Here is a 20007-nt window from a genome sequence, read left to right as displayed (position 1 = left end):
ATATATATATATATATATGTATATATATATATATATATAGTATTCAAAACAGTGAAACAAACAAGCACGCAGACTTTTCCTCCTCCACATGATCCGCATTCAGGAAGTGGTCTGTGGCTCCGCAGAGGGAACCATCTACGTCACAACCCGCTACGTCACAACCAGCTACGTCACAACCATCGCCGCTGGTCGAGTAAAGTTCGACTGGAAATCGCTAAATAACGTTGGATTGTTTTTGTTTGTTCGTTGTATTCACAAAAGGAAACGATGGAGGTCGACTCAGGTAAACTTGCAACGATCCTTGTTAACTAAGTAACGTACCCGTTAGCTCCGCAGCTAACGATGCTAACGTCGCTTTAGTGCGATAAAGATCCTTTAGCAAGAGCACAAGTCACAACTTGGGGGGGATATGGGGGTTGTTTTACTTTCGTTTCGGTTCAGCCCCCCCTGAAGTTTAACAACCCGCTGTTTGCGTTTTTTACTTTTACTCTGCGTGTTGCTCAACGTCAACTTTGTGTCCCCGGCGACGCAGACACAAACACACCGAATAGTCCGTGTTTGTCGCTCGGTTGTTCGCTACAAGCGACACACTTTGTCTTTAAAATGCTCTCTGGGCGACAGAGGCGGACGCCACAAAACAACACTCGCTCTCGTTATTTTAAACTTTGTGAAATGTCTTCTTCTTGCAGTGAAACTGAGAGGCTCGTTGCGTTACACTGATGTCCTCTCCCTCGGACACACTGATGTCCTCTCCCTCGGACACACTGATGTCCCACTTATGATCTAATACAGAATCATGAAGGACATTTCACCTATTATCACAGTCATAACAGTTTTTATTGGGGATATTAAGTCCCCTTCGAAGGCTTCCATGGGAAGTCCTCATGATAAGACATGAAAGATGACTTTGTATCCAGATTTTTGACCTCAGTGGATTTTCATTGCACGCCAATGTTGGCAGCTGTGTTTGTTGTGTGATTGTCCGTCTCTGAACATCATTGCAGTGTGTCGCTACAATTTGCATCGGTCCAGTGAAATATTGCATGCCCTCGTGTCAGGTTGAACCGTATAATAACATCTGGGAGAGTTGTTATTAGACGGTAGCCTTGATCAAACGCCGCGACCTCTAGTGAAACCGTGTCCGTTCATATGTTCCAGTGTTCTACACTGACCACAGTGGAAGAGTCAACGCTAACCCACTGTTGGACCAGCTTCCCAGCTACCAGTCCCTGCTGTACCGCCGGAAGTCGTCCACTGTCGCCTCCAAGCGAAGGAGCAGCTCCAGAGCCCGACTGGGCTCCTCTGGCAGCGGGAAGTGGGGCGTGAGCACATTCGGCCGAAACGAGGAGAAACCGAGGAGTCCGGTTCCCCAAAGGCCCGTCAGGGAACTGCCCAAGACCATGGCGGAGAAACGCACAGACAAGTAGGACACCTGTTACTCTGGCATTGTTCCTAAAAAGAGGAATTGAACAGAGCTTGTTGTTTTGTTGGGCGGGTATGTACATCGTAATGTGGCCTGCGTTTGACTCCCAGAACGCAGCGCCAGGAGGAGAATCAAGAGCTCGGCCGTTTGGGACGGTTGAGGCTGAGCGCCCGCAGGTTTCTGAGGAGGCTGAGGGACGATGCTCATGAACGGCTGAGCTCTCTGAAGCTCTGGAGGGGGGACATCCACCTGATAGAGGGTGAGAGATGGGAAACGAAATGGACCGTCCCCGAGCCTCAGAAGCATTCGTGGATTTCCGGATGGCCCAAATGAGTTTTTTTTGCTCTAACAAAAAGTGTGTTTCTCCGTCTCGTCTCCTTTACACCCAACAGGGACGTTCGGCACAGGCATCCTGTCCTACTTCTCCTTCCTGCGCTTCCTGGTCGCGCTCAACTTGTTCATCTTCGTGCTTATGTTCAGCTTCGTCATGTTACCCATCATCGTAGCCCCCAGCGCTTCGGGAAACATCACCTACAACCAGAACGCCGGTGAGAGAGAGAGAGGACGCTTGCTTGTTTCGACCTTGAGCATGAACTTGCGTCTCACAGCTCGTTTCTTCCGGTGTGTGACCGCAGGAGGACCGTGCAGGGTTTATCCAAGCAGCGCCCGTAGAGGTCTGGTCATCTTCCACGAGCACATTACAGATCTGCTGTCGGGTGGAGTAAGTCCTCCCTCTTGGACTCTAATGGATTCTGGATGAACAAAACGAGTTTGAAGTTGGTTTCTTCACTTACCATTTTTGTGCTTTTCTCCACAGGGCTTTCTGGAACAGACCTATCTTTTTTACGGCTACTACCAAGTGGACAAAATATACTTTCCGAACGGCACTTACAATTTGCCGCTGGCCTACCTGCTGGTCACTGTAGCTTACCTGTTCCTCAGTCTCATATGGATAGTTAAAAGGTAAAGAAAAATCATTAGGAAATAACGAAGTTTCTGGAAGCATGTAACACTTTTGGAATCTTTCTTCTTCAAGGTCTGCCACAGGATTCAAACAGAACCTGGTTCAGGATGAGGATCGCTTTCAGAGCTTCTGCAACAAGATTTTTGCTGGCTGGGACTTCTGCATAACAAACGAGAACGCAGTGAGGCTGAAGAGAAGCAGTTTGCTCTACGAGCTCAAGGTCAGTCGTTCGTTTGCACTCAACCAATTGTTTCGTAGGACATTTGTGGGGAGTTTAACAGAAGCACGCTCAGAGTCCCATGTAAACATAAACAGCAGCGTAACAGGGAAAAAAAATACTTACAGCCGTATGTAGTATAGAAGAAGCTTAACATTTCCTCTCTTTGGGATGTTTTATTTTTAAGAGCCTTTCAAAAAGCTCCTCTCAGGAATGTCGACCAATTCTTGTTTTCTTTCTCTCAGAATGCAAATTATTATTCTCTTTATACCCACTGAATGTTTGTCTCTTATATCCCCAGACGGATTTGGAGGAGGAGAGGATCAAACAGAAAATAGCGGATCGCACGCGTAAAGAGAAATGTCGGATTTACCTCATCCGCCTCGTTCTCAACCTTTTTGTCATCGCTGTGCTGGCAAGCTGCTTCTACAGCATTTACGTAGCCACCGTCTTCTCCCAGAAAGAACAGATCAAAAATAATAAGGTAACTTTGATCTCCACTTGGCCTTTCTCTAGATCGCCTTCTTTCCGGTTAACGGCTTGTCACTGCTCCAAGTCAGCCACTTAAAACCAGATTCTGTGTCTGGAATATCAATATTTATTCATGTGTTTTATCCTTTATCTTCTTTCTATAAAATTACCTCCTGATTCTTTAATGTCCTCCTTCCATTTTGGGGCTGAAATGTCCTGAATGAAGGCAGAGACCTTCAACGGAACCACTCTGTTTGCTTGATTGCAGGAGAATTTTATTGTGGATCTTGTCTATGAGTATCTACCATCCATTGTTATCACCATGGCCAACTTCATCACCCCCCTCCTCTTCTCTGTTATCATCAACTATGAGGACTACTCGCCTGCGTTTGAGATCCGCTTCACGCTGATGAGGTACGGCGGACCCCCATTCATGGACCGTTTACATTTATTCACCCTTCTTTACTGCTGAGGTGTACTTGAAAAAGAATTGCATTAGGAAACAAGTGACATATTTGCCATTAAAAGATGATGCAAAAAGTGGAACTGGGTACTTAAAGTCGGTTCTGTCAGAAATGATAAATTGGTGTAAACCTCAGGGGGCAAAAAGACAATTTGGCCATCCGGCCACTTCTGTACTAATGACTTTTTTTCCCTTTCTTTGCAGGTGTGTCTTCATGCGGTTGACCAGTATCGGGGTTTTGCTCTTCTCTCTGTGGTCTCAGATCACTAAATGTGACAAGGAGCATTGCATGTGTGGCTATAACCACAAGCTTTACTCTGTAAGTCATTTTCTTGCCTAACTGTACAATATGCAATGGGGTTGTCCCATATTGGGGCAGATAAAGGGTTTATTTTAATGATTGATACCGGTTATTGAGATATACGATCACATCCTTTGTTTTACATCAGTTCAGGCTCTGCAACGCAAGAAGTTCACAAGAAGTGTACAGACGACGAAAGTACACACTCAACGTGATATATTTAATATGGGTAACTGAAAGGAACTCGGGCCAAAGCTGCGATAAAACGCGATCAAAATGTTTTTGTTTTAAAAAGAGAGGCGATCTTCAATTAGGGAGCGACAACGCCCCAAAAACTGTAAAGCGTTTGTTTAAAGCATTTTGTTTAAAAAAAACATGAAAGAGTGAAAAACAATACAGAACCGCTTGGATGCAGGCGTTTCGTGGTCTTAATGTATTGCTTGAGCTATTCAATGGTAAAAGATTTAAGTGTGCAGCTGTATTACCTCAAATCCGGGGCATAAGTGCTCCATTTGACATTCGTAATATACATTGACACCTTGGAATAACACGTAGGTGCCAGCATCAGACCCACTTTCATCTCTGCGTCATCATGCCTGTTTTCTTGTTGTGCGCAGTGTTGGGAGACCCGTGTGGGCCAGGAGATGTACAAACTCACCATCTTTGACTTCATCATCATTGTCGCAGTCACCATCTTTGTGGAGTTTCCCAGGAAGTAAGTTCTTGTCTTTAAAAGCAACATCTCCACTGAATCTGAATGTGCTTAAATGTTCTAGCGTTTCCTGCGCTAATACTTTTAGGTGGAAGTCTTCCTCCCGTTTAGTTCTCACTCATCTGTAACGGTGTCCTCGTGTCGCCCCTCTTACTACCCAGGCTGATAGTGAATTACTGTGACTGTGGCCTGGCTAAGTGGTGGGGCCAGCAGGAGTTCGCTATTCCTCAGAATGTGCTAGAGATCGTCTACGGTCAGACCATCTGCTGGATCGGCACGTTCTACAGCCCGCTGCTACCGGCCATCTGCACTATTAAATACATCTTCATCTTCTATATCAAAAAGGTTGGTCCGCATCACACTTGCTTTCCTTTTTGTTTTAACTTGGATCAAAATGAGATGTGTTACGTTCCATCCGCTCTTTCAGGTCTCGTTGATGGCCAACTGCCGCCCAGCCACGCGTCCGTTCCGCGCTTCTAGCTCCAACTTCTTCTTCCTGGGCGTGCTGCTGATAGGCCTCGCTCTGGCCTGCCTGCCCGTCTCTTTCAGTTTGGCACAGTGAGTAAATGACTAAATGCACGAAGCATCGCTCATAGCCTCTGTTTACATGCGGCTCATTCACCCACCTCTCGTTGCACAGAATAAACGCTTCCCAGGCCTGTGGACCGTTTGTTAATTACAACACCTCCTGGGAGGTGCTGCCAGCGACCGTGTCTCAGCTGCCTCATGGAATCAAAACACTCCTCTTTGCTCTCTCATCCGAGGCCTTCGCCGTCTCCTTCTTCGTTGTCACGTGGTACGTGGTTCCGTCGGGTATTCCATCTGTTGATGACAACTGGTGTTTTCTCTCTTTGGTTATACTGTCCAACACTTCTCCCCCCCCCCATGCAGTTTGGCAATGTTTTATGTGATCGCACTGGCTGGAGCTCACAAGAGAGTGATTAACCAACTAAGGGAGCAACTAGCAATGGTAGGTGTTTCCAAAACAAAGTCTAGTTTAATCTATTTGGTCCAGTTTTCTATATTTACTCTTCTCATAATTAGACATTGACCATGCTGAATCATTGGAGTTTTTACAAGAAATCGGGATCTACTACGTCTTTTTTTTTTCTTTCTAGGACGGCCGTGACAAGCGTTTCTTAATCCAAAAACTGTGCCAGGCTCAGATGGTCTCAGGTGTCAACTCACCGGTGTCCAAATCCCAGCCCCGCAGAAGCAGCAGCAGAAGCAGCCCCAGCTATCACACCAGCTTCTCCAACAACTTTAATGAAGCTGTGTTTCTGGCACAGCCGCCTCCTAACTCCTCCACGCATGTGTGAGGCAAGGGCCTAATAATACAGAACAAAAGCCAGGTACTGAATAGACAAACTGCATGTGGGACAAAGGATATGAGCTGCTATGGACCTTCTTACATGTATGTTTTATTAGTATCATCATAAAGCTTTTAGGCCGCAATGTTTAAGTATTTTTTTAAACCAAAACTATCATTGCTTGTCAGGTGTTTTGTGGTGGGTTTTTTCTTGTGCATCTTTTTCCTTCTGAGAAGGACTTGCTATAACAACTGTAGTTTGAAAAACTTTTCTATATTGTCTGCACTTTAAACATATTAACACTAGTGTTTCCTATTTTTATAACTTTTGTGTTTTCCGGCTTTTAATGTGTGTTTTTACCATTTATCATGATCAAAACTACTGAGGGGAAAACATAATAATGCAAAGAACTAATACATTTCCACCTCTAAACATTTCACCAACACTTTGATTTAGTTATTTAAAGATTTTATACACCCAAATAGTATATATAAAATCTACATCTTCATTAAGAAAAACCCATCAATCTTAAGGGTAAAATAAAACACATATTTATATATTTTTTTATTACAACTGAAAAATACTGTACAATCCAGTATTTTTACTCACTCAAATTCACTCACTCAAAGGTTACTTACAACTGAACATTTTGCTTACTCCATCCTACGCGTGTGGGGGTGTTGTATTATGTAACGTTGGACAATAAATACTGAAATGTACCAAACTTGTCTTGCGTCTTTCTGAGCTCACACACCGGTCGTACTATATATATATATATCTCATAGATATATATCTCATATATGTATATATATGTATATATATGTATATATATATATATATGTATATATATGTATATATATATATGTATATATGTGTATATATATATATATATATGTATATATATATATATATATATATATATATATATATATAATGTGTCGCACGGGCTGCTTGCTGCTCTGCCTCCGGCCCACTAGGGGTCGCTACTCCGGACGCTTCGCTCCGTCACTGACAGCATCTCAGCTGCTACGGAACCGGAGGCAGCGTGCTGTTGCTCGGCTCGTCGAGAGATCAGTCAGCTGAAAGAAGCAAAAATAAATATGTTGCGAATTACGATCCGGGCGGACGTCGGAGCCCTTTGGGTGTTATTCTGTATCACCTATTCCCAGTTCTTGACCGTGTCCTCGGATGACATCGTGGTGGCGTGCGGCGGCTTCGTGAAGTCCGACGTTGAGATCAACTACTCCCTCATCGAGGTGAGAGTGCAACTAGCTCGCTAGCAGCTAGCTCGCTAGCAAGCGGTTAGCTGCTGCGACGTAGTGAGATGAAGGTTGAACGGAGACTGGAGATTTGTTTGAATGACAGTTTGAATGAATTCACCACAGCGAGAGTCTACTTTGTCTGTAACTTTCCTCTATCTATCTAGAAAATACATACCGGGAGAACGTATGTGACGTTAACTTCACGTCAATGTAGCCATTTGCTAACGTTAGTTCGCTATTTACTGCGGATGTAACAAACTCTAGCGGTCACAGTCGACCCAGAACCCGCTACGTGCATTACTTCACAGTAGTTATCCGTGTCAAACGCGGGTGTTTGCAGAGGAACAAGTGCTCGTCTTCTGTCCTAATCCCTGCTCATTCACGGGCTGCATCGGATTAGCCATTGGCTTGATCAGCGACATTAACTAAACCCCAGACAGACCCCTTCCTTTGTGAATGACAGCTGACGCTCCATTCTCAAACAATCGCCCGTTCAGTCAATGTGTAGTAGTTTAGAATAACGCAATGAACCGTTCCTGTCTTCTTCCATGATCAGATCAAACTGTACACCAAACAAGGCTCCCTGAAGTATCAGACGGATTGTGCTCCGATCAATGGCTACTTCATGATCCCTCTCTATGACAAGGTAACCTTTTAATTTAACTCAATATTTAAAAAATAAAATAAAGCATTTCACTGGTGGTGGTTTTAACCTATAAATCGGTCTGTTTCACACAGGGAGACTTTGTTCTGAAGATTGAGCCCCCTCTCGGGTGGAGCTTTGGTAAGATTATTTAACAGCAATGTCCCCACAATTTACCAAATGTTTTTTAAGACTGCTGAAATGCCCGTGTGTGTGATCGATTTTCATCCCTCGCAGAGCCCACGAGTGTTGAGCTCCACGTGGATGGAGTGACTGACATCTGTACGAAAGAAGAAGACATCAACTTTGTTTTTAATGGCTTTTCAGTCTCCGGAGCGGTGAGAATTCTGAAGGATCTCACACCTCATTAGGGGAAATGTTTTTTTTGTATTGAATACCCTGAGAGCTTATTTGCAGACACAGGCGGCTCAATGAATGAATTAAAGTCATAAATCTCTCTCTCTCTGTCCAGGTTCTGAGTAAAGGCCATCTCCTGGGTCCCGCTGGTGTAGAAGTCAAACTCACCCGAGTGGGGATGGAGGAGAGACTTCAGACTGTCGTCACGCAGCCTGGAGGAAAGTAAGTGGCTCCTCCCGCCTCCCGCAAACGTGTTATTCTGTAGTAAACGAATGCATCTTAAACTGTCCTTTTTTTCGTCTTCCTAAAACAGGTATACCTTTTCAAAGGTACTCCCTGGACATTATGACATCACAGCTGCACATCCCTCCTGGACTCTGGAGCAGGTCGGTACCTTCACTTCCTTTTTATTTAAGCATCAACAACAGTACGGACTACGTAGACACATGAACCTTTCGTATGTCTTGTCGCCCGTGCCTTTTTAAAGAGACGTTTCAGTTAGGGTTCTGTTCTTTTAAGTTCGGTTTGTCCTTTTATTTAAAGCTACGGGGTCAAACTCTGTGGTGGAGCGATACGCTGGTAAACTGTCCTGAAGATCAGGATGAGAACTGGAAGAAGCTTTAGGGACTCACATACGCATTTTCTCTGATTTGCAAATGACAATTAAGGATCATTAAGGACGGATCATTAATCATCATTTTGTTTTTTCCATCGACCTCCCTAAACTTCCTAGTGGTCATTGTGAGTCCTCGCAAGGATCTTTGCTCTTGCTCGAACACTTCGTCCCGCTGACGTCTATTTGATCAGATTACTTTGCGAGACGTTGTCATGGTCACATTTTCTTTATAATTTGAGATTCCCACAAAATGTTCCCCGCAATCTCTTAACAGTTTTTATTTAGAAGAGCGATCTGTACACACTAAATCACACTATATATCCGTTATTTAACTCTGCATACCTGGCTGATGATTTAAACAATGGAAATAAGACGTGGTGTTTTGGGACGGATCAGCAGGTTTTATAACAAATCATTTCAGTCAGAATAAACCTGCGTTTGATCACTATCGTTTTCTTCCTACCGACGCATTAACACACAGCCGAGTAACGCAGCTCTCCAGCCGAGGGGTGTCCTCGGTACTGTAGAACGCCCGAGGTCAGCGCCGTTGTTAATTCAATCAGCTCAGCGGGTTTATAACTAATGATATCCAGCAGTGATCTCACTGCTCCTGACGAGGACGTTATTCCCATCCTCACTGTCCCGTCTTCCCGTAGAGCGCCACCTCGGTGCTGGTTTCCAACGCCAACGCGCCGGCCTCCGGCCACCTGGTCGTCGGGGGCTACGATGTCTCGGGGGAGGTGCGCAGTGATGGCGAGCCCATGAAGGAGGTCACCTTCCTTCTGTACTCGGCCACAGTCAAGAAACAGGTGAACGCGAATATTTAAATATTCTTTAGAAACAGGAAGGAAGATTTCTGAGGGACTGGTCGCATCGATGCTGCAGTATTTGGAGAAAGTTGGTATAGTTTAATTTTAGGAGTATCTTGGAATTTACTATGAATTCTAACTACAAAACTAAGTCAACATTTATATTTTTGTGTTCAGGACGTCGGGGTGTGTAACTCTTCCCCAGTGGAGGGGGCCGATCCTGGGGACAGCTCCCTGGTCTACCTGTGCAGCGCTCTCTCCAGGGAAGATGGGACCTTCACCTTCCCCTCACTGGCCAGCGGCGAGTACACCGTGGTAAGCTTCCTCCATGTAGCCCAAGAAGGCCCCCCCCCCCTCTGTTCTAATGCAACCCCAGGCTGAGACTCTGAATCTACTACGGCCAAGGCAGAGTCTGCCGCAGCCACCACCACTAAAAACTAGCAAAGAGTAAGAAAATGACAGATGCATTGAGGGTGTCTATTGCAGGAAGATGGACGAGCATAATTGGATTACATTGTAACTTGTGCTTCTCTGGTAAATCAGTGTTTTCTTTTAGTAATTCTGCTTTTGTGAACTCCCTTCCCTTCAGGTTCCCTTCTACCGAGGGGAGAGAATAACATTCGATGTCGCTCCTTCAAGGATGAATTTCAAGGTGGAACACAACAGTTTGAAACTGGAGGTAAAGAATCAACTTATTTCTCAATATTCATTTGAGCATTTGTCATTATCTCGTGAATGAGAATGCTTTTAATGCACTTAACCTCGTGTTCGTCTCCTCACGCAGCCCATCTTCCGCGTCATGGGCTTCTCTGTGACCGGCCGAGTTCTCAACAGTGTCGGTGGGGAAGGCGTCGCTGACGCCACAGTATCCCTCAACAACCACATCAAAGGTAGAGAAGACTCCAGAAATGTGTCAATACTGTGTGTAAATGCAATAGCGCTACATTCCTTTATCCCTTACGGTACGTGTACACACTAACAGTGTAACGTTGTGTCCTCACAGTCCTCAGCAAGGAGGACGGCTCTTTCCGGTTGGAGAACATGACGGCCGGTACATACACCATCCGTGTCAGCAAGGAGCTCATGCTCTTTGAGTCGGTCACAGTGAAGATCGCCCCCAGCACACCACAGCTCCCCGACATCATCACAGCTGGGTGCGTCTGTCTTGAATGCCTTTTCGCAGAGAAATTAAATTCTTGCATCGCACGTGTTTGGGAGTGGATCGTAAAACATCTGCCTCAGTGGTCCCAACGCGCCTAATTGGCTTGACGTTAAACTCTTTTTGCCCTCCCCACACACACACACACACACACACACACACAGGTTCAGCGTGTGTGGGCAGATCTCTATCAGCCGGCTGCCGGAGGGCATGAAGCAGCAGGGCCGCTTCAAGGTCACTCTGACACAGCGAGGCCAAGACAAGGCCTCCAGCAGGACGGTGGACTCTGATCATCAGGGGGCCTTCTGCTTTCAGGCCAAACCCGGAGAGTACAGTGTCCACGTAAGTCCGGCAGCACCTCCTTTGTTATCATCCCTCTGGGGCACAACGTTTCCAGCTCGACTGTACGGAATCCAAACCAACTTTAACAATAAGATTTTAGAACAGACATTTCATTAGGACACAGTTACTTGCTGCCATTTACTGATTAAACCTACAAGAGGCCAACTTAACTCTTGATTTTCAGATGGCCAGTATTTGTGTAATTTTAATATATATATATATATATATATAAGGAATCTTATTTCTCATTTTTCACTGTTCAGGTGTCGCTCCCCGAGCTGGAGGTGAAGGCAGGCCTTGCTCTGCAGCCTCAGGCCCTGGAGGTCTCCGTTGTGGACCGCCCCCTCACCGACCTGCTTTTCACCCAATTCATGGCTTCCGTCTCTGGGAAAGTCTACTGCTTAGGTGAGGACCGGTTCCTCTACACTTCTACAACACCGTTTTTTTTGTCGTACATGTGGCGTCAACCCCATGAAACTATGAGGCCTTTTTACTGAGCGTGTGTCCCCCGATTGACCTCCAGCGTCCTGTGATGACCTGTCGGTGACCCTGCAGCCAGTGAGTCGGCAGGGGGAGAGGAGGACGGTGGCTCTGTCTGGCAGCAGCGACATCCTCAGCTTCTCCTTTGACGATGTCTTACCGGGGAAATACAAAGGTCAGGACTCAATCTCAATAACACTTAATAATTATAGAATTATAGTTGTGTTACTTTAATATTTTGCAACAACTTTGGGGATGATATTTACAAATTAAAAACCAGTCACCATTAGACAAAGTCTTGAAAGAGAAATCCCACCAACCACGGCTCATGAACCAGTTCCTCCTTCATTCTATTCAGAAATCCAATTACTCCCTAAGGATTGTGTGGAAATCAATTGATAATTACCAGCTTCCGATCATAATTGATATTTAGCAGCAGCTTTAAGGAAGCTCAATTATTCAGCCGATGTGTCTGAACCTTCTGGTGCCGCATGAATTTCCCTCTCCGCTCCACGCCTGCTATTTATCTGCACACACGGCGTCTTTTAGGGTTTGTTTACTCTGCTTGTGATGTCGCCTGGCCCAAGTAGCGAATGACTTATTTTACTTTGAGGAGATCACATCCTTCTGCAACGATAATTCTAAGAAGAGCCACGAGCTGAAGCCATCGCTGTTTCAGACAGTTTTCCTCCTCTGCTGGTGTGACGGATTTAATTCTTTTCAACAAACGTTCACATCCGTTAAGTAAGTTGTTGTTGTTGTCTCTTTTGCTTTCCCCCGTCAGTGAGCATTCCTCATGAGGAGTGGTGCTGGAAGCACAAGTCTATGGAAGTGGAGGTACTGGACTCTGATGTTTTGGGGGTGGAGTTCAGGCAGATCGGCTACATCCTGCGCTGCTCCCTCTCCCATGCCATTACTTTGGTGAGTGGTCAGTACCTGGTGTGGGTCGTGGCAGTTTAAAATTGTTATTCTGATTCTACCTGAATGGGTTCCAACTGCACAGGAGTTTTTCCAAGACGGCAGCCAACCCGAGAACGTCGGCGTGTACAACCTCTCCAAGGGAGTCAACCGCTTCTGCCTCTCCAAGCCTGGTGAGGTTCATGGTCCCGGCCCATTAGCAGCTAAACGTGTTTTGAATTAGCCCATGAAGTACATATAAATATCAGTGTGCTAAGGGTCCCCTTGTCCATTATTGCACTGCTGTGAGCTGAAAAGCCTTTTGAGCAGATTCATGAATCAACTAAAAACGTCCATCCCTTCTGCAGGAGTTTACAAAGTCACACCTCGCTCCTGTCACCAGTTTGAGCAGGATTTCTACACCTACGATACGTAAGTAATGCCATGCTGCTCACAAATCATTTCAGCCCCAAATCAGCCCTTCCTACGTCCAGTGGAACCCTCTATTGACGACCTGTGTTCAACAGCTCGGCCCCCAGCATCCTGGTCCTGACCGCTGTGCGGCATCACATGACTGGGCTCATCACCACCGACCAGATGCTAGACGTCACAGTGACCATCAAGTAATGAGTCGCCATGGTTACGCTGGAAACCCTGTTGGCCATTCAGACGCGAATGTACGTCTCTTATGTTTTACTTTTTTTTTTTTTATTCTTGTTCAGATCATCTATTGAGAGTGAGCCGGCGCTGGTGCTCGGCCCCCTGCGCAGCCTGGAGGAGACGAGGCAGGAGCAGCAGCTGCAGGAGATTCAACTGCGCCGCCAGGAACGAGAGCGCCGCGCTGCTGAAGAGGACGGAGGCGCCCGAGACGACAGTCCTCCCATCCAAGAGAAGGCTGATGAACTGGCGGGCCCCTTCCACTATGAGTTCTCCTACTGGGCCAGGTCAGGCCACACACACACACACACACACACACACACACCAGCATCCTTTCTGTTCAAGAGACAGGAGCCAGACTAGAATCCAAGCCGGAACTGTCACGAAGTTCAAAGGCACAAGCAAACAAGTTATCCATTCAGGCTAATCCATCCAGCTGCCAGCCTGCTTACTTGAATAGCCGTTTAGTCTGGTGGTACAAGCAGGAACTGTGGCGGACCACAGTACTCGGTACAACCTGCTCTACCGCAAAGACACATTTTCTAGCGTAAGCTCCAAGCTAGCTGCCGGCTCAACAAACTAGCAATCAAGGGCAGGATACCTAGACGAGAGCTGTGGGGTGACCACCACATCCAACAGCTGGATGTGATCCCAGGGAGCTGTGCGTCACATCCACTTTGTCTGCTGCCACTTGTAGTCAGGAAGGAAGCGGACGTCCTATCACTATAATTATTATAATAGTACCATGCCAGGGAGTCGTGCTTAGCCCTGAATGGTGCAGTGACTTACTATGGACTGTGTGGCTGTACAGGGCTGGAGAGAAGATCACTGTGACCCCCTCATCCAAGGAACTACTCTTCTACCCGCCTGAGGTAGAGGCCACTATTACTGGAGGTATGTTCCTACTCACACACACACACACAATAGTCTATCAAACACGGATAAATAATATCTTCTCCTCTGTGACCTGAAAACTAATTGTACTCTGTGGACAGAGTCGTGTCCCGGTCGGCCGGTGGACATCGCAGGTCGCGCTGGTCTCTTCCTGGAGGGAAAGGTGTCGCCAGAGCTCCAGGGTGTTGAGATCTCCATCACTGAGCGAGGAGCTGCTGCTCCACTCATCACTGTGGCCACTAATGAGATGGGAGGATACAGGTGTGACAACCTCAATCCCAATTCTGTGCGCCCTCAAAGGCTGCACCATATGAGCCGTAAAGAGGGTCAAAAGTGACCTTTTTTTTTTTTTTTCTATTTCCTTTTTTTTAAAACTGCATTAGCGTTGATGGTTTAAGTTTTAATCTCATCCTGCACCATTATCTGTGGGAGAGTATTGTAATCACAAGGCGCGCAGCATGAAATACGCCTCCTGCAGACATGCCGCCCTGACCCCCATTTGGCTTCTCTCCTTCCCTCAGCGTGGGTCCGCTCCACAGCGACCGGCAGTACAACATCAGTGCCAGCAAAGAGGGCTTCGTCCTCAGTCCTGTGGAGGGAACCCAGGGAGATTTCAAGGCGTTCGCTCTGGCTGGTGTCACCTTCACGGTACAATGGCATCAACACTGATTCCCATACGTTTTTTCATGCCGGCATTCATCAGCTATTTTTACACGCTGATACTCCAGTCGCCATGAGATCCATGACATGTACTCACTCCCTCTCTTTCCCTCTGGGCTTTAGATTAAATCGGAGGATGGTCTTCCCCTATCAGGTGTCCTCCTGTCTCTGAGCGGAGGACAGTTTCGCTCCAATCTGTTGACTCAGGACACGGGCCTGCTAACTTTTAATAACCTGGTACAGATATAACAATTTGTTTGCTTTCCCCATTGTTTTCTTTTTGTCGCGTTTGGACGCTCTAGCGAATTTCCCATTTGATGAAATCACCGCTTTCTTCTCTCCTCAGAGTCCCGGTCAGTATTACTTTAAACCCATGATGAAGGAGTTCCGCTTTGAGCCGGTGTCTCAGATGATCACCGTGGAGGAAGGTCAAAACCTCAGTATTGACATTGCTGGTATTAAGACCGCTTACAGGTATACAAATGCTTTTTGGTGCTGTGTTTTGTTTTTTTGGGGTCCAAAAATGTCCCCAGAGTGTGAGTCTAAACGCCGTCATGGTCTGTCTCTGCTCCCCAGCTGCTACGGAGCAGTGCAGTCTCTGAGTGGGGACGCAGAGAGGGATGTGGCCGTGGAGGCGTTGGGGCAGGGCGAGTGTAGCCTCTACAGCGAGGACACCGTCACCGATGAGGAGGGGCGCTTCAGGCTCAGGGGTCTTTTGGTGAGTGTACTACGACACTGTTAAAGGGCAAATTGTAAGCAGCACATAGAATGTCCGAAATGCTGAAGCTTTTACTGTGTATAATCTTTTTTAGTTTTACACTACACCTCATATGACTAAATGCAAGCATTGCTCCCTTGCAGCCAGGTTGCAGATATGTAATTCAGCTTCGAGCAGAAGGCAACGACCACATAGAGAGGGCTTTACCACAGCACCGAGCCATAGAGGTAAGAAGCAAGGTCCTCACGGCTTTTCCTTGTTTCACACACAAGGTTTGTGAAGCTATTGGTTTTGAGGTCCGGTTTTTACAACTTGTCACCACTACAAGTATTCGTATCTTTAGTCATGAGGCAAATGGGAACAACAAAAGGGAACAGCCCCAAGGTCCTTCTACAGGACGTCTGGAGCTGGTTATATCAACACTAATTGCCTGAAAAGATGTGCAAACATCAAGTCTTTGTGAGCACCCTAAGGACTGCTGAAAAGTTCATCTGGACATCTCTGTTTTTAATATAATGCGATATGATCAATAGCTTCAGAACAGCTCCTACGTGGACATTGTAGAGGCATTTTGGACTTCAATAACTCTCCTAATTCTCAGTCCAGACAGTAACGCAGCATTTTTAAAAACCATAGCATTTTCCTTTTTACACCCGGCAGTGAAAGTTGGAAAGGAGGGAATGGAAAACTTTTTGTAATTGAATTGTTGAACTGACGGTGGGAACCCTGTGATTGTAGCTTATCGGCAGCCTCATCACATGGGTCCTTTCAATACGCAGAACAAAAACAGCGGTAATCCCATTGCACTTTTAAACCTCTTAGTTCATCATTTTAGCTTGTGTGAAAAGTGCAAGCGTCCTAATCTCTCTGGCGAGGCTGGAAATGCATTTAATTCCCCTTAATTCTCAGTTATTATCACGTCGAGTGACTTGTACAAAGAAAGCGTTATCCACAGTTCTCATTCGGAGTGAGCCCCTGGATGTATCTGTACTTTAAGCTCTTTGTTCCCCTTCAGGTCGGAAGCAGTGACATTGAAGGGGTCAACATCATCGCCTTCCGGCAAATCAATCAGTTTGACCTCAGTGGAAATGTCCACACATCCCCCGAACACCTCGCAACACTATCGGTAGGACTATTAACTTTGGTGCTTTTCTATAAAAGGTGCCGACATTTCTGCAAATCACCCTGCAATTCTAACAGCAGGAAGCTGCAGAATTGACAATGTGGGCGTTTTAATACTTTTTCCTCTTTGTCCAGGTGAAGCTTTACAAAAGTGACAATCTGGACAACCCAATCAACAGCGTCTCTCTGGCACAGTCCCTCTTCTTCAACTTCCCTCCCCTGGACAGAGATGGAGAGGTAGCCGCTTGTATTTCTGCTCTTTATTGGAAAAAAAAAGCAATGCTGTAAAACCTTTTCCTCATGGTCCTAAAACACTAATACTTCTAGTCTACGTTATTCTGCCGCTATAAGTCTCCTTGATGTTGACACTTTTGTGTGTTTCACTAGACGTACAGGCCGTGTCTCTGAAGTCCGTGTTCTCTTTCCTCTGTAGAGCTACCTGCTGATGCTGTACTCCACACTGTCCCGCTCGCAGTACGACTTCACTCTGCCTCAGGTCACCTTCACCTCCAACGGCTACCACAAGCACATCACGCTCACCTTCAACCCCACCGTAAGAAGCTGCTTTCTAGACACATCATTTTCAACAATAGACAATATTTTTTTTTTTACCTTTTTGAGAACAGGACGTGTTCAGTTTTAACACTAAGAAACCTCAAGTTTCCTGAGATACTTTAAGGTAAATTGTGCCAAATTGTCCCACAGCGTAAAGTGCCTGACCAGGACGTCGCCCAGGGCTCCTACCTCGCTCTGCCCCTCACTCTGCTGCTCCTGTTAGCGGCGTACAACCACGAGAAGGTACATGATCACCTCTGCCTGCTACAGACGATATCTTTAAAACATTTCTCAATGTATTTAGATCAAATAAACCTCACTGGAATCCGATTGCATCATACGTGGGGCTGAAATGTGAAATGCCATCAAGAAAGTCCTATTTCTTGAAGCCTTTTCACTTAAATCACAATTGATTCCAGAGAGCTTCTTGACGTTTTTAGTACAGAACTGTTCACCCGAAACCCCCTTTCTCTAATTCCTCCTGTGAACCCGTTTTGCAGGTAATCCCCCTCCTGTTGCAGCTGGTGAACCGCATCCAGGGAGTGAGGAGCATGGCCCAGGCCAGCGGGGACAGCGCTGCTCTGGATGAAGCCAAACGTCAGGCCAAGAGGCCGAAGGCCAGACGTACATGAGGACACGGCGGCCCTCCGAAGACACATCCCGGTACACTAAATACACTCGCAGCCTCACGCGGCTCTGCGTGGAGTAGATGCCGCTTCACGGACCGTCTGGAAGTTTGTTGCAGGTGCTAGAGAACTATTTTGTGTACTGAGATGTAATTTGGCCCAACGCGGACCGGCGCGCATCACCACCTCATCAGCCATTCGATTCACTGGACAGATAGCTGACATTTTACAGGTTGTTTTCTTTTTTATCTTTTTTTTTTTTAAGAACTCAAGCATGGTCATTGTTTCGGAACGTTATTAATATTTGTGATAAAATATGAGCCATTTTTATACCTTTGTAATTTATCTAGGTCAACTTCTATCTTTTGCTTGTGTTTAAAGGCACTTAGATGCTTTTGATATTAGTTGTGACATGGATTTGGACTGTGAGGAATAACGGATGATCATATGTTTCACCAATTAAAAAAAAAAATACACAAAGGAATTTCATCAGAATGCGTGAAAGAACTAAAACTTCCAATATTGGATGTTTAGAATATAAAGTTTCATTAAATTGATTACTGGGAAATCAAATATCAATAAGACTTTAAGCTTGTGAAATGATCAGAAATATCTGTTTTGTATTACTGGTTGCATGAGTAATTTGTAAATGTTTAGAAATACTATTTACTTAACTAATTTGACAAACTTAATCTTTTTGCCCTCTATTTGACCCAGTAGCTTTGACGGTGAAACTGAATTAACTCCTGAACGGCATCACAAAAGTGGGATTGTGTAACTAATAACTGCGATTGAACGACTGCCAAAGCCGCGAGCTAATAACCGCTTTGTATCATTGTCAATCATGTCACATTAGTTAAATGCAAAGACCCATGAGTTACCGTTATGCACTCCTCTTCTGATGGTATTTTTTTATAAGCTTTTAAGTGTGATCAACTTTCTGTCAGCTTCAGCTCAGGAATGTGGTTGATAGGATGCTTGAATACGGTTCGAGGAGACATTTTGTTTTTTTGGTGTGGTGGGGAGCTAAAGGACACAAGATAGTTTAATTTATTAATACGTCTAATCAAATGTAAATGATGACCTAGTTTGTATGCCGGGGGGAATATCCTTCAGAAGTATTTATTTTTGAAAGATATTCCGTCAGATGAAGTTAGCAACGTTAGATTCAAGAAGAATGACGACATCTGCTGAAAAATGAATTTGAATATCTACAAAAGGTCTGTCACGACCTTCAGTTAAACTTAAAAAGAGAAGACCAAATTGTAATTTCATAAGCTCCTTGTTTTACCACTGATCTGTGTAATGCACTGTGAAAACTATGGACCCCAATTATTTTCCCTTATTTAATTCATCTTCTCTCAGTTGTGCTGACTTGAACTGAAAGATGAACTCTCCTTCAGTAAGTAGTCTTACTGAAGGAAAGTACATCTGAGTTAAAAGTCCAATAAATCTACATTTAGGGGGAGTTCATTCGTTTGTTGGTTGGGGTGGTGTAATTGTCATTTTGTCAGAATCTGTTAGTAGTTTTTGTTGAAATAATAAAGTTTTGCTGGATGACTCTTGCGTGTTTGCCTCTAGGGGGCAGTGGAGGTTCAGATGTCTTCTGTAAAGACTTTTTAGAATCGTAAACATCAACTGAACAAAATGTGTCTCTTCTCCAGCAGCCTGATGATGTACAATTCTTCAGAGTACATTTAGGGAGCAGCCAGGACAAACTAATGGAGGTTAAGATCCTCTGATAGTTTATATGGTTTAGGAAGATTCACTTTACTGATATTCAACCTCTGTGGTTTGGAGGTGTCAAGTGGGGGATAAAATGTAATCTGCCTTCCACTGTTGGCTCATAAAAGGCAGAACACATTATTCATCAATACTAAAACCACAGCGAATTGCATCGCAGCCCAACAGACGTGGTGTTGGGACGCTGCAATTTGATATAGTGATTACACATGTCAATGTCTGAAAAAAAAGCATATTTCTTATGACAAGATGCAGAAATACTACATTTACTACGTCCACAGCAGTAATCTGTGATCAGCTCTGCACTCGACCCTGCTGCCAAATTGGGAGGCTCCCTTTTTTTGGCTGGATCATCCAATGGAAAGGCGATTTTTAACAGCGGCTATTTTGAAATGTCATTTCAATGTAAAGGCCTAAATAATTAGGGCTCCGTTTTTATTGAGGTGGTCCCGGGGTTCTGTGAGAAGGACTTACGGTAGTCGATGAAGCTCTTTACAGTTTCTCATAAAAAAAATCGAAGAAATGTTTTTTTGCTCGTTCTTTAGTTTCCCTCGGTACACTTAGCAAATGCCGCATCGTGAGCAAATCTCTTCTGTCACCCGATGC

General features: G+C 45.3%; 1 protein-coding gene across 1 annotated transcript; it reads left to right on the top strand.

Annotated features, from left to right (window-relative positions):
- The first annotated feature begins 115 nt into the window (after window positions 1-115).
- On the top strand, window positions 116-19218 carry LOC120825103 (BOS complex subunit NOMO1). Its single transcript, XM_040186501.2, is given in 47 exon segments — window positions 116-283; window positions 1159-1423; window positions 1534-1682; window positions 1816-2144; window positions 2241-2386; window positions 2460-2607; window positions 2906-3088; window positions 3344-3489; window positions 3743-3857; window positions 4457-4554; window positions 4713-4896; window positions 4979-5109; window positions 5192-5347; window positions 5443-5521; window positions 5670-5864; window positions 6877-6960; window positions 6962-7117; window positions 7680-7769; window positions 7862-7907; window positions 8004-8104; window positions 8239-8345; window positions 8437-8509; window positions 9396-9548; window positions 9726-9863; window positions 10138-10227; window positions 10333-10438; window positions 10552-10702; window positions 10872-11049; window positions 11313-11454; window positions 11573-11704; window positions 12314-12450; window positions 12533-12620; window positions 12795-12858; window positions 12954-13049; window positions 13149-13370; window positions 13895-13977; window positions 14079-14238; window positions 14499-14625; window positions 14761-14874; window positions 14984-15111; window positions 15214-15355; window positions 15499-15582; window positions 16371-16481; window positions 16613-16714; window positions 16911-17030; window positions 17183-17275; window positions 17533-19218. Coding segments are annotated over 47 exon segments (6090 nt in total). The 5' UTR covers window positions 116-267; the 3' UTR covers window positions 17665-19218.
- The last annotated feature ends 789 nt before the right edge of the window (window positions 19219-20007 follow it).

Source organism: Gasterosteus aculeatus, chromosome 9 (assembly GCF_964276395.1).
Source record: "Gasterosteus aculeatus chromosome 9, fGasAcu3.hap1.1, whole genome shotgun sequence".
Lineage (NCBI taxonomy): Eukaryota > Metazoa > Chordata > Actinopteri > Perciformes > Gasterosteidae > Gasterosteus > Gasterosteus aculeatus.
This window is presented reverse-complemented; position numbering and strand designations above follow the sequence as displayed.